A 13,667-nucleotide genomic window follows, 5' to 3' on the forward strand; every position below is an offset into this window, starting at 1 on the left:
TTTCTTTTTGTTGGGTTTGCTTTTAAGTTGTGGTTATTTGCTTGTTTTCTGTTTTATTTAGATTTAGGGTAGATGGAGTATTATTGGGTTTTGAAGTATTGGTCTTCCAAAGAAGCAGTTTAAACACAGTGGGCATTTATTTTAACCAAAACAATATTTGAAAGAATAACTGACAGATGAATGGCTGATGAAAACAATTGATAGTTTCAACCCTGATGAAATACTAGGGGTGTTGGCTGCCACCTGTTTGTCTTCTTTAACAAAAAGATGTCCCCAAAATGAGCTGGCTCCAGCTTCTCAGTTGTGCTTATTTGCTGGTTTTCTCTGTCTTCTATGATCTTATACCGGATGTATTTATAACTCCCTTAACCTTTTTGTTTGGCTTTTTAGCTTGTGTTACATATGGGCATTTACTCATTTACTTCATTTTATGACAGTAAACATATTACTTTTGGTCTTGAGGGGAAGATGGACAAAAAATAAAAACATGCCTTTTGTTTCTCTGTATTTATAATTGTGATTATTTGCTGGTTTCTCAGCCTTTTGGACCAAAAAGAATTATTTAAACACAATGATTGTAATGCAATTGATTTTCTAGACATTTTATCGGCGAATAATGTGTCAATGAGGACAATCCATTGTGGGTTTTAGCCTACGTTACATCTTACACATGTTGCAACTTGCAACACTAAACAACATGAATGCTTTCTTGTTTTGATCAGACCTTGTAAGGTACAGCAGTTTACACACAGCTGATTCTATTTGCTGTGATTCATATAAAACACTGAATGAAAGGTGAATCTTTCAGAGGAGTGTGTACATATGGTGTTAGCCAGTGAGGAAACAAAAGCAGCAGAATGTTTGAGGGGGGGGGGGGGGGGAGGAGCTGATTCTTGTGGGGCTTACATAATGGAAGTGCTCAGCTTTTAACCCGACTGTGAGAGAGAGAGCGAGGCTGCTGAGGCGACGCACGCTCCATTTCCCTCTCGCGGCGGTGCACGGCGGGGGATGAGAGCTGATGCTTTATTGATGCCCAGCTTGTTTTATTCTGTGCATGTGATGCTGTAGAGCCGGGTGACATCGCACCAGCGCTGCTGCTGTTAGAAGGTTAACATAGGTTAAAACCAGAGGGGAGCTGTGCAGGTATGGACATAGCTGCTCTGCATCAGGGTTACTCCAATAACAACTTCTCACCTCACTACCAGGTAGGACGGCTGCTTTTCTTTGGCTTTTTAGCTCGGGATTCAAGCCTGACCAGTGCAGCAGATTGTAGAGCATTTCAATCTTCTTCTTCTTCTTGTTTGCAGGAAAAGAGGGTGCTAATTCTGTCTCTAATTAGCTCTCATAAATGGCCGTTTTAATTGGTGTTGATTTCAGAATTCTTGATGTAGCCTGTGCTTGTGATCAGAGTAGATATCCTGCACGTTTGTTTATAATTGTTAGTTATAATTGTTAGTTTAGCACTCTCAGCTGACTATACACTTTGAAGGTGGAGATAAATATTGAAAAAGTCAGAAACAGATGTGCAAAGCATCCAAAACACAGTTGTTGAAGATATGCAAAGAAGCACGGAAACATAATGCAGATGCTTAAAGTGGGAAACACATTAGTTTTACAAAATAGTTTTGTTTTTTTAACCAGCTACTGCAAAGGTATTGATTTATCAGTCATACTTGGTAATTCATTATTGACTATTGCTATTTTGAAACTGCAAACATGGCGGCGCTGCACATGTCAGAAAAACAGTTAAGTGAGATGTGTTGCTTTGTTTTGGACTCCCAGATATCAGACTTAAATGAGAAACTGAAAGTGTGCATGAGGTGAAGTTGGAGGAACTGTCGTCTGGGGGTTTTATTTTTAGTTTCACATTGACTGAACGCATTCTGCTCTCTTCTGACTCATCACATTTATCAAGGCGTTGGGTATTTTAAGAATTAACTGCAGCTTCACTCCTAATGACCCATCGCTTCTCTTGTGTAACAGCAGCTGTTTTCTAACGCAAGAGATGTTTTATTGTGAAGTGGTATTATGGTGTTTATGGTGTAAAGTAGCTGACACAATGAGTTCATTATTTGATCAGTAGGTAGACAATTAATCCTCGTTACAGTAAGGATGTTTTTATTTTTGCCGGGTCATCTGTATCTTTTATCACAGTGAGTATACAGAGAGAAACATTGTTTGTGCCACTAGACTTTGGGGTTACCAAAATAGACAACTATTTTGATAATATTGATGAATATATATTTTTAAGGAGAATGCCAAAAATTAGCTGGTTCCATGTTTTGAAATGTGAAGATTTCCTGAATTTTGTCTGATTTTAAGTTAAAAATGTTTGTGCTTCTTCTCTGAGTCAAAACTCAGTCAAACATGAACACACAGACATGAAACACAGTAATATAATTGTGTGCATTTCACTGATGTCCATCATAGATAAAGCATCCTTCAAATCATAAGAGAAAAAAAAAGAAGCTTGCCTTTGATCATTAAATGTTTTCTTCTGTGGCAAAGCGATCCAGTGATAGTTGTCAGTAGATCCATAGGCCCACTGCAAACATAAAACGGCTGAGTTTTAATGATGCCACTTTGCCAAAATGTTTTTAAATATAGGCTCAAAAAACACAGGGTGCAAAACCACATAGGTGTATACTATACACAGTACAGTATCTCCCATTTTCTGAGAGCTTGCTCTCCTGGTGTCTTTCTTTTAGTCGTCATTTAGGAGTCTCTTTAAAACACAAGCACGCTGCTCTTGACCTGATACACATTACAGGAAGAACAGACAGTTCCAACCAGTAATGAAGCTTTAATTGTTGCCAGTGTGGGGGGAAATGACCCACATAAGTGCTCCTTACACTGCCCTGCCCTCTTTATTTTATTATAGGTTATTTTATCCTGTTTGCTTTTTAGTGGCAGTAAGTTGTATTTAGATGTGTTTTTTGCACTTTGTCTCAATGTTTTCAATGTTTTGTGTAAGGCACTTTGAATTGCCTTGTGGCTGTAGTGTGCTTTTATAGATTCACTACCCATCTCCCCCGGAAAAATAATCCAGTCAGAATAGGACTTTAGTGTAACAACATCTTAGCTGTGAATACATAATAAGCAAAAAAGGGAAAACTACCTCCCTTAAAGTTCTTTGTTGTTCTAACTTGGTGTGTTTCTATTATTTATGAATCTTTTCAGCTTGAGGCTTTAAAACAGCAGAACTCCAAGTACCAGGAGGAGCTGAGCCTGTCAAAGGAGCGGAGCAGCTCAGAAAACACGAGAATCGGAGCCCTCTGCAAGGAAATGTGAGTACTCGTGATAACTAATGTGTTTTTTCCTGGCATGTCTCCTGTAAAGGTGACCCCAGCCAGCCAGTTCATTAGAGTGCTGTGTGCTTAATCTGTCCGGAGGGTCTGTTCTGATCATTAAAGATCCCGCTTGCATTTCTGGCTCTAACTCAGCACAAAGAAAGGACTGTGCAAATGTCTCGGTTTAATTACATTTTAGACATCAAAGTCAAATGTGTTATTAAAGTGGCTCCATCTGCAGCTCTCTGGAGAGATGCTCCTACTCGTAAAGATGCTATAAATTGTTGTGTAAAGCCCATAATTAGCCAGAGGGTGCTATTATGTGATTATGGATATGATGGTGGAGTACAATGCACAATACACATGACTGTGAGAAATCCCTCTTGGGAGGAATTGCTTTCATATTTTTAAACCAGAATTCCTCATTATTAAAATGGTTGTTTACGATTTAAGATTTCCACAAAGCACATATAATGTCTTCTTTTTACATTTCCCTTATACATTTGTTAAAAATATGTCATATATAAATGTGGATGTACTTTTCCTTCAATAAGTTTGGCTAAAGTCAGTCTGCTGTTGGTCACATTTTGACCTTAGTCGTGGCTCAAAAAGGTATAATCCATCACAAAGTTTGGTCTCATTTTGAACTGAAGCAGCACATATTTACTCTATGTTACCAAATATGATCCACTTAAGTTAGGCATGATACAAGTTGAACAAATCTTTTGTTGTCTTCGCTGCCATCTTGACTGTAAGGGAGCCCGAATTATCACAAAATGCATTTGTTATATTACTTTATTTTTATCTTTTTCTTACTCTTGGAATTCATGTAAATGAATGAAAACAGATCCATGAAGTGGTTAAGAAAATGTCAAATGTGTTTTGCAAAATGGTTTTCTATTAAGTGAAAGTACTAATTAGTCACATGAAAAACCATTGGTATGATCCAGTTAAGACCCTCATGCTTAGGGAGGGGCAAAGCATGAAAAAGATAAATCTATTAACATGATTACTTTCATGGCTTCCACTGTGTTGGCATAGCAACAAATTCATAAAAATACAGCAGCGCTCTGACTGACTGCTCAGCTAAAACTGTTCTTGATGCCGGGTAAAAATACTGCATCTTTTATCAGCATGTTTTCACTTCCAATTGTTTGTGATGATCTCCAGCCCAAAGTCGAGGTCTATTTATAGACTTTGTGTGTGTGCGTGTGTTTTTGAGTCTTTACATCATTCTGACACACCTCCCCTGAGTCATCAGAGCCCAGAGCTGTGACGTCAGAGCTCCAGATGAATCTAATTGGCTGAATTATAGTCATCAATATGTAGCATCCTTCGGGAAGCGCAGCAGATGGAAATGTCAAGCAATATTATTGCAGAGAAGCTGCGTTTATAATATCAATGCCTTTTTCTTTTTCAAACCAAACATTCTGCATAAAGGTGAATCCTGTTAAACACTTCTGTGGATTTTTCACAGTTTAATTTCCTCCATTTCCATCCCGTCACGTCTCAACAATGTGTTTCTGCATCCTTCCTCAGTCTGCTGCTCTTATGTAATCACTCCGTCGCTGCTCCTAGGACCGCCTGGCTCCAACATGGCCGCCACTTTCACTATGACATCAGTGTGTGGACTAAATGTGGCTTTTGTTTCTTCTAAGAGAGCAGCTGTGTGCACCACAGCTCTGATGGTCTTTGTTGAGGTCAAACCCGATTGTTTTGTCTGTCAGTTTGGGAATATATGTGAGTCCTCATTCATTAGTAAGACTTATAAAACAGCCACGCTAACAGCTCTGCGAGACTGTGCTTTGGTACAGCAGTGCTTTAAACTAATTGCTAACATCAGGATGCTATCATGCTCACAATGACAATGTTTAACATTAAGCCTGCTTAGCACCAGCATGTTAATGTCTTAGTTTCTTTTTGTAGCCGGCTGACATTTACTATTTTGCAGTTGAGGCTGATCGGATAAGATAGTTTAGCAGGTATTTTGTCAAATAAAGTAGTGGACAAATATTAAATTGGACCAAAGTGGTCGACCGACCAAAAGTAATTAATGCAGCTTCAAGATCTCTTGTACCCTCTTCCACATGTTTTTGTCTAGAAATATAAGCTTTGATATCATTTCTCTCCGGAAAAACACAGAGCATAAAACTAAGGTAATAAGAAATTAAATGAAAGATGATGCATGAAACTATTTGTCATGCATCAAATTGGAAAATCTTCGCCCGAGCTGCTTCACTCTCTGCTAAAACATTTGTATTTGTATTCTATTGGAGAATACTGATGACAGACATTGCAGTGACTTTTTATTTACAAGTATATGTAAGAAACCATATTTAGTAGTCCTATTTCCCTTTAACTCCTCCAATTAACTGTAATGAATGATGTTGTTATAAAGCAGGGACTGGTAGCCCAGCTGGTGCTCAGACGCAGCTCTTAGTCACACAAAGCTTCTTCCTCTGACACAAATCCTAAGAATGACCCACATGGAGCTAATTTCAATTTCTCCAGAAAATCATTTGGTTCCAGCATCCAAACATATCCAAGTTCATAAATTCCCAGACAACACAGTGTGTGCATCTGTCTCTTGGGATACATTTGGTGATATGCTGAGATTAAAGTGTCAGCTTTTTAATTCCCTGGTGGTGTTTTCACTCGTGGATGTGTGTGCACTGTGTCACTACTGTATCTTATGCAGCAAGTATAAACCACTGTGGGTTTACAGCTGTCCAATCCTTTAAGATGTTAAAGTAGGACGAGGTAATAGTGGAAATAAGCAGCTGATATAAAGACTAACAGATGGCTTTTAGTTTTTAGTCTGTGGATGGTATCAGTATAAATGAGGGCCTTACAGTAGATTCACTTTCAACTCACAATGTTTGTAGTGCAAACATTTTCTGCTTTTATGAAGACATAATTGACTTGAATACATTTTAAATTAGAGCCTTTACCCGTACACTTGGTTTGCTTTGTAGCTATAATCAATATTTTCCTTTTAGCAATGGATCAGAGGACTATGTGTCATAGGGCTCGATTGTAGTCATGAACCAAAAGAGAACTATCAAGTTACTCAACAATGACAAACAACAACCTGCATATCTCTGAGCATTTAGCCAGGATATATATAACAATATAATATATATATATATATATATATATATATATATATATATATATATATATAAAACAGGATATAACCCTCAGGAGTTGGTAGAGACACCAAAGTGAGCTAAAAAAAGAAAGTGAAGATTGGACTTTACATCCGTGAGGTGTTTAAACCCCAAATAAATGCTAATGTTGCTATGTCTCTGCTGACCGGTTAGAACTTTATAGGCAGGGGTGCACATGACTGGTACGCAGGTACGCATGCGCAGAAACAATCTGAAATGCGTACCGTCACTTGTGTCACAAAGCGCATTTGCGTACCGACGTACTGGTGAAGCTTTTCCAGAAGGCGGTTAGATCACCGGACGACAGAGTCGGTCTCCGTGTGCACAGACAGGGCTGCTGTTAACGTTGGTCTGTACAACGGAATTGTGCCAAAATTACGCCAACCGTCTGCGGAGGGAGACTCCCCCCCCCCCCCCCTTCACTGGAGAACTGCGCTACAGCAGCTGATCACAACGTTCACGCTCTGTGGTCATGAAGTACTCCACTAGCTCCCCCCCCCCCCCGTTGACGTTCGCGATACAGACGGCTTCATCACATAACTTTGAGTACTGACTCCAGGTACTCATTTCAGTACGTCACTGAGAAAGTTATGTGCCCCCCTGTTTATAGGGCGTAATCAAGTTCTTTTTGCACCAAAATGTTGAGCAGGTGAACCACAATGTATTTGAAGGTGCCAGTTTGTTAATGTGTCTGTGCATGTTTAACAGGTGTGAACACATCTGGCCCCAGACCAGATGTAAGCATACAGCAGTGATGGTGACACAGATACCTTCCTTCAGTGCACACTTTGAACTCTCTTCCTCCTCTTCCCCTGCAGTGACGAGCTGAAGCTGGCCTCCCAGAAGTCTCAGCATCTTGAGGAGGTACAGACCTTTCCAAATATTTTCTTATATAAAGGACGTCCTTCTTCCTGTCATGGATCAGGGTTTCTTGAGTCAGAAACGGTGATTTGATTAATAGCTTTTGGCACCGCGAGGATTTAATTCCCACTGTGCGACTGAGCTCAGACGGGTTTAGCTTCTATTTAAATGCCTCGTGTGTGTTTCCCTCTCAGCACAATGACGACCGCAACAGTCAGCAGGCAGACATGAAGACCAGGTAAGAGACTAGGACATATGTCCCTAATAAATATGTATGTTTTATATTTCTGTCATGTTCTTCTAACCCACGCTGATAGACTGTTTTATATGTTATTCAGAAATCCCTTGAGGTTTTACACACTATGTACATGTTGTGATTTACTTGATGAACCTTAATTGATAGTCAGTCCAGTGAATATGTAATGAACTGGTCTACACTGGCTTATTAAAGGTGATTCCCTCATTTAGTCAGTTAGTTCAATGAATTATAACCCAATATAATGTAGTTTTATGCTGATTTAAGGGTATATTATGTGATTGTGTTTATCAGAATATTAGGCCTGACAGACGTTTCCACTTCTGGTAGGAGAGTAAGATGTTTGAAATGTGTTCATTGTGTTTGTTTGGTCTTATTTTAGTCACTTTCTAAGTCTGGAAACAGAAAGTCTTTGTCTTCTCAGCTCAGTTATCAGAGGATTTAAACATCTTCAGAGCAGAGACTTCAGTTAACAGTGAATGTTTGATGAGCCTTAAATAATAGACAGGATGACAGTCGTAGGTGAAAGTGATCACAGTAAGATCAGAGTAAGGAGAAGAGAGATGGAGAGCAGCTGACGGCTCTGTGGTGTCGGCTGTAGGGAAATGAAGAGGTGATGCACAATAATTAGAGCAGAAATAATACATTTGGAGCGAGAGGGTGTTCTCAGGTGGAGGGGAAGACGACAGGAGATGTGATTCAGTGAAACGACCTGATTCACATCCAGTTTCATTTATCAAGAAAGCTGAAACAGAGATGGTGTCTCCTGGGTATCACTGGGGCAGGTGGTGTAAATACACAGCTGATGAGTCATGGTTTTTGACTGTGTGGATGTGAAATCCAGCATCGTGTTTTACAACTGTTTGTATGCTGTAACCTTTACAGTTGGGTAAAGTTCATGTTTCACTAGGGCTTCACCAAATGTCCCTTCTTATATTAAAGCTTTGAAGTTTTTGAATGAAGCTTCAAATGTTATATTTTATGATATTTTCACGAATCTTCAATTTGATAAAGATTGTTCATCAGATCAAATCAAATGTTCTGGTCATACAAAATAAATGTATGATTCTATCAGACTGCCTTTTATACCAGGTGTGTGCCGCTCTTTGTCTGCTAAATGCTAACAAATAAGGATTTGAGCATAATATTTGTGTGCATTGTGGAGATGATGATCTATCTTTATGCTATACATCTGTATAGTTTTCATTCATTTGAATTGTTTGGATCACACAATCCTGAAAATTATGTTTAGTTTCAACAATAGAAAAAACTAAAGTATGCAAAGAGATTATAAAAAACAAAGATGAGCTCAGTCTAAATATTGGTTCTCTCTTAATCTATCCTGTCTTTGGTCTTCTTACAGAGAAACGGATGGTGAAATGAACTTCCAGAAATCCACTGGAGCCTTAATCTCAGACAAAGACCGGGACCTGGAAACTCTGAGGAAGGAGGTATTCACACGTGACCTTTACAAATTCTTTAGAAACGTCACTCTTCTCTCAGCTCGATGAGGGTTTCATATTTTTCTGTGTTGCTGCAGATCGCCGTGCTTCGAGGAGAAAACGCCATGGCCAAGACGCTGCATTCGTCCGTGGAGACGCTGGAGAGAGACAAAGCTCAGCTGCAGAGCCGAGTCCACAGTCTGGAGCAAAGGCTCATGGGATCACAGGCCTCAGAGGGAGAAGACTGGGAGGCTCCACCCTCAGGTGAGGAGAGGAGGATAAAACATGAACTCTGGTTCTGGTGAGGATGTTCTTGTTTTGGTCAACCTGTTTTCTGATGCTCCTGCAGCCGACGCAGCGCTGGAGCAGCTGAGGGAGGAGAAGGAGTTCGCCGAGGGGCAGGTAAGACTGTCAGGACGAAAAGAAATTCTTACAAAGGTGGGATTTTGAAAGGGTTTGAAAGGCCAAAGAAAGAAAGGCAGAGAAGATAACAAAATGTATGTTCTCAGCTTTTATCTGAGCCCACTTGAAGGTGATCTGTGTCTCGCTTCGTCTCCATCAGATAAACTTCCTGAACAGTGTGATCGTGGATCTGCAGCGGAAGAACGAGGAGCTGAAGATCAAGCTGAAGAAGCTCGCTCTGGCTGAGTTCAACGGGAACGACGACACTGATAAGTAAGGGATATATCATTTATATCAAATGAAGCTTCTCCGTGTTCTTATGTTATTGCAAATTGATACAATCATAACAAGTCATTGAGGAAGTGATTGGCTGATTTAAAGAAAATGAAAAAAAGTCATAAGCAGAAGCCTTACCTCCCTAACCACACTTTGCTTAAATGAAAGCAAAGGAACATTCATACCAATCATGTGTCCGTTAAACGTGAAGTTACAGCCAGGCAAAGTTAGCATGGAGGCTAGAAGGCTGGAAACAAGGACAGACAGTGGTTTTGTCCTACAAAATATGCATACAAGCCCCCCTTAAGTTAATCATCCAACCCATTGAAGGCTTTATGTGCAGAAATATTGTGATTTTTACACTTTTTATTTCCTTTCAAGTCATTAAACAAACATCTGAACCCTGGTTACTGTAGTTTTTTATTAAACAAACGGGAAATATTGTATTTCTTGGGGACTATTTGTATCTGCGGGTGAATCCATATTTGGTACTCTTTGTTACGGAGGGATGGTGTACTATATGTGGGATTGAGTTCAAATAAACTACATTGTGTGTGTTCTTGCTACTGAAGTATGTACAGGTCACCCAGTGAAACAGTGTGGCTATGAGGGAAGGAGAGGAAGAAGATACATGACACACGACTCTTTTCTCTGCCGCAGGTTTGATGACGGTGAGTCAAAGCGGGAAAAGAAGGCGACTCCGCGTCTGTTCTGCGATATCTGCGACAGCTTTGACCTCCACGACACGGAGGACTGCCCCACCCAGGCCCAGAGCCCCGACTCGGTGCCCCACACCACCTACCGAGGCAACCCGGCCGACGAGAGGCCGTACTGCGACTTCTGCGAGGCCTTCGGACACGCCACCGAGTCCTGCAACGATGATCAGACCTTCTAGTAGCTCCAACAGATATTTACCGGCATTTCAATTCCTTCATTTTCCTCCTAAACTCACCTTTTCACCCTCCAGCTTCATTCCCGTCAGATTTTTTTCATATTGTATTTTTCTACTGTATTTATGCATATCACTGGTAGCCACTGTCCTGGTCTGCATCTCTACTCTGCAGCTTTTCTCTGAAGATAAACTGTAATGCACAACGCTCGTCCAAATATATGCTGCGCAATATTGATGTTTATAACAAAAAGGAATCCGTCCTCTGCACTCAACGTTTTTATCGTGCTGTTTTGCATTTAAGTTTGTTTCTAAAAGTAAGAAGTACGTGTTGTTTTTGAGGCTTTATTTGATATTTAGCAGAAAATGATGCAACTTGATTAAGCACAGTTTAAATAAGGGAAAATGAAGCACCTCTACATTACTGTCTTAAGTAACACATTCCTCGAGTCTATGCGGCTGCAAAAATCAGACAGATACTGCCATGTCTAACTTTTTACTAATTTTATAATATTTACTAATATTTTTGCAAAGTGCTTCTTCCAGCATATCCACCTAAAACGAATTATAAGATCCAGGAAAAATATAATCTAACATTCTAAAGAAAGGAGGCATAATGTTCTGAGAAAAAAACTGAATTATACAGTAAGTCATCAAATCTAATCGCATTAATTATTTGAAAAAAAAAGTTATTTCCAAATATTTTTCGACAAATGATTAAAGCTTTATACTATATATAATATTATGACTGTATAATATAACTGATTGTGGCTTTTTCTTTATTTGATATTCTTTTGTATTTTTAGTGGCCCTATAACTCAGTCATTATCAACCTAAATATTAGTCTATGTAAAACCTCTAATACTTTGAGTAAATGTCAGTCTTGACGTTGGAAATGGTAGCTTCCAAGGTTTCTCAGTGAACGCCATGAGATGCAAACAAAGACAACAAACTAATTACATACACCTTGACTTAAAGGGACAGATTTTACACACAAAGGTCAGTGTACTCGTTTACATTTTGTATGAAGTCACAGATTTATGTTTGGACAAAACCATCTCACTATTAATATCTTCGTCAGCCTGCACCAGGAATTTTGGGTGTTAAAGTAAAATAAATTCAAAGCACTTTAAGGACGTCTGGTCTATAATGGTGTAGATTTTGAGTTTTAAAGTTCATCTACATGTGCAGAGCAGACACAAAATGAACCACTTGATTAGATAGATTTGTTTTATCTCTGTTTGTGTTGTCTCATTTCCATAGATCATCATTCAGGTTAATATTCTCGATGAATGCCACTGAGAGATCCAGAGGTTTCGTTGATGACGACGTTGTTGCATTTTGTTATTTATTGTCTGATGTTTGGCTAACCAGTGACATTCCTACAGGGACATAAGCTAGCACTGATTCAAGTGTAAAGTCTGAACTAGGACCACTAGACGGGCTTCTGAAATGCAAACGCCTCATGTTACAGAATGAAAACTAACCAGATAAAACTATAGAAGCCTCTACACTAACTTAATTTTTTTTTGCACTGTCCACTTTAAAGATTCAGCCGAAACAAACAGCGCTTTAACTTTGATTCTAAACAAAAGTGAATTTATTTTAAGAGTCAGTACAGATTATTCCGTCCCATTTCATACTGCCCTCTTTTAACTGGTTTGACATTTTTTGGAAATACACCTATTTGCTTTCTGGTGGAGAGTTAGATGGGATGATCGACACTACTCTGTCTGTATGACAAATATGAACCAAGTTAAGGCAGGTTAGCTTAGCTTAGCACAAAGTGTGTAAACGTTTTTTAGACACTGGTCTTTCTACAGGTTAACTAATCAAGATGTTAAAATTAGAGGTGCTGAAAGGCAGATGTAGTCTTATACTGTATTTACAGGGTAACTGCAACAATTTGACACCTAAAGTCTTTATCGAGGTGTTGGGGAGTAAAGAAAAGTACTAAAAAGCTTCTAGTGTCTCCAGATAAAAAACAGTTTTCCCACAGAATGGTGTTTCCATACATCTAAACTGCATTTTTAGTACATTTTGAGGAAATGACATTGCCTCCCTGATTATGGTCGCAGTTTTAAACATGAGGTTAAGGTTGTAAATGGGAACAAAACAAAACAACAGACTTAATTAACAACCAGATATTTAAATGTTCCTCGCATTCTTTTTAACACAGGTCAACATGTCACATGGATATGTTAGTTGGTAGTCTGGTTGCATTGTGGGTAATGCAGGCGCCAAGTTTTTAGGAGGAAGAGGAATATTTTATTTTGAGAAAAATGAAAGCTGGTTCAGCTTATTTGAATCTTTCCGTATTTACAGTGCATCCTCGGTCTGATCATTTAATAAGTGCAATAATACGGTTTATCTGTAGATAACTCCTTTCATAGACAGATATTAAAGTTATCAATCATTTCAACTACCTCTAAGAAAGTGAACATATTCCCCAGAAAATGTCAAACTATTATTTTAAATTTAGCCTGTGTAGCGACTTGTATTTGACTCCTCTTGTTCTTAAGCACAATATTTGGATCATATTGAATCTTCCCGTGTAACAGTGTATTTTAATACATGTGACTAACCTTTGTAAATACTAATCAGAGGCGTCTTTCTGATAAATGTGTACACAGTGCCATGAGACAAAAGAAAGCTTTTATGTGTACGACATTTTATTTTTCTGCCCTGTTGTATAATGCGAGAAAAACAACATTTGTATAGACTTTAAAACATTGTGTACTTTATAAGTGATGCGTCTAATTATTATTATTAGTGTAATGTTTTATATATGTAACTATTTCAGGCACTATCTAGAAATGGTTTGGAAACTATTTTACAGATGTGGACGTGGTGTAAGATGTCACTGTTTTCTATGTTCTGTATACTCCTGAGCAGTCCAATAGAAACACTTTAAAAACAAGCTTGTGCTCATGTGGTTTTTTCACTCTAGCAGAAAACACTCAGATATATTTAAAACAGTATTGGCACAATGTAGAATAACTACAAGTAAAAGTCCTGCATTTATATATTTGTTAAGTTAAAAGCACATTTTTGACACAAGTTCTTTGTGTCAAAAGTCCT

At 38.8% G+C, this 13,667-nt stretch overlaps 1 protein-coding gene across 3 annotated transcripts in view; it reads left to right on the forward strand.

Annotated features, from left to right (window-relative positions):
- clip1b (CAP-GLY domain containing linker protein 1b) overlaps positions 1–13,506 on the forward strand; it is a 30,687-nt gene extending 17,181 nt beyond the window's left edge. For 2 of the 3 annotated variants that reach the window (XM_079658313.1, XM_079658315.1), the window contains 8 exons: positions 3,181–3,287; positions 7,279–7,324; positions 7,516–7,559; positions 8,941–9,028; positions 9,118–9,283; positions 9,369–9,457; positions 9,582–9,694; positions 10,358–13,506. In XM_079658313.1, the coding sequence (XP_079514439.1) occupies positions 3,181–3,287; positions 7,279–7,324; positions 7,516–7,559; positions 8,941–9,028; positions 9,118–9,283; positions 9,369–9,457; positions 9,582–9,694; positions 10,358–10,592 (888 nt within the window). In that variant the 3' untranslated portion in view covers positions 10,593–13,506. The remainder of the gene's footprint in view (positions 1–3,180; positions 3,288–7,278; positions 7,325–7,515; positions 7,560–8,940; positions 9,029–9,117; positions 9,284–9,368; positions 9,458–9,581; positions 9,695–10,357) is intronic. The other variant, XM_079658314.1, reaches the window with a different exon arrangement.
- The last annotated feature ends 161 nt before the right edge of the window (positions 13,507–13,667 follow it).

This window comes from Notothenia rossii (assembly GCF_949606895.1).
Source record: "Notothenia rossii genome assembly, chromosome: 11".
Lineage (NCBI taxonomy): Eukaryota > Metazoa > Chordata > Actinopteri > Perciformes > Nototheniidae > Notothenia > Notothenia rossii.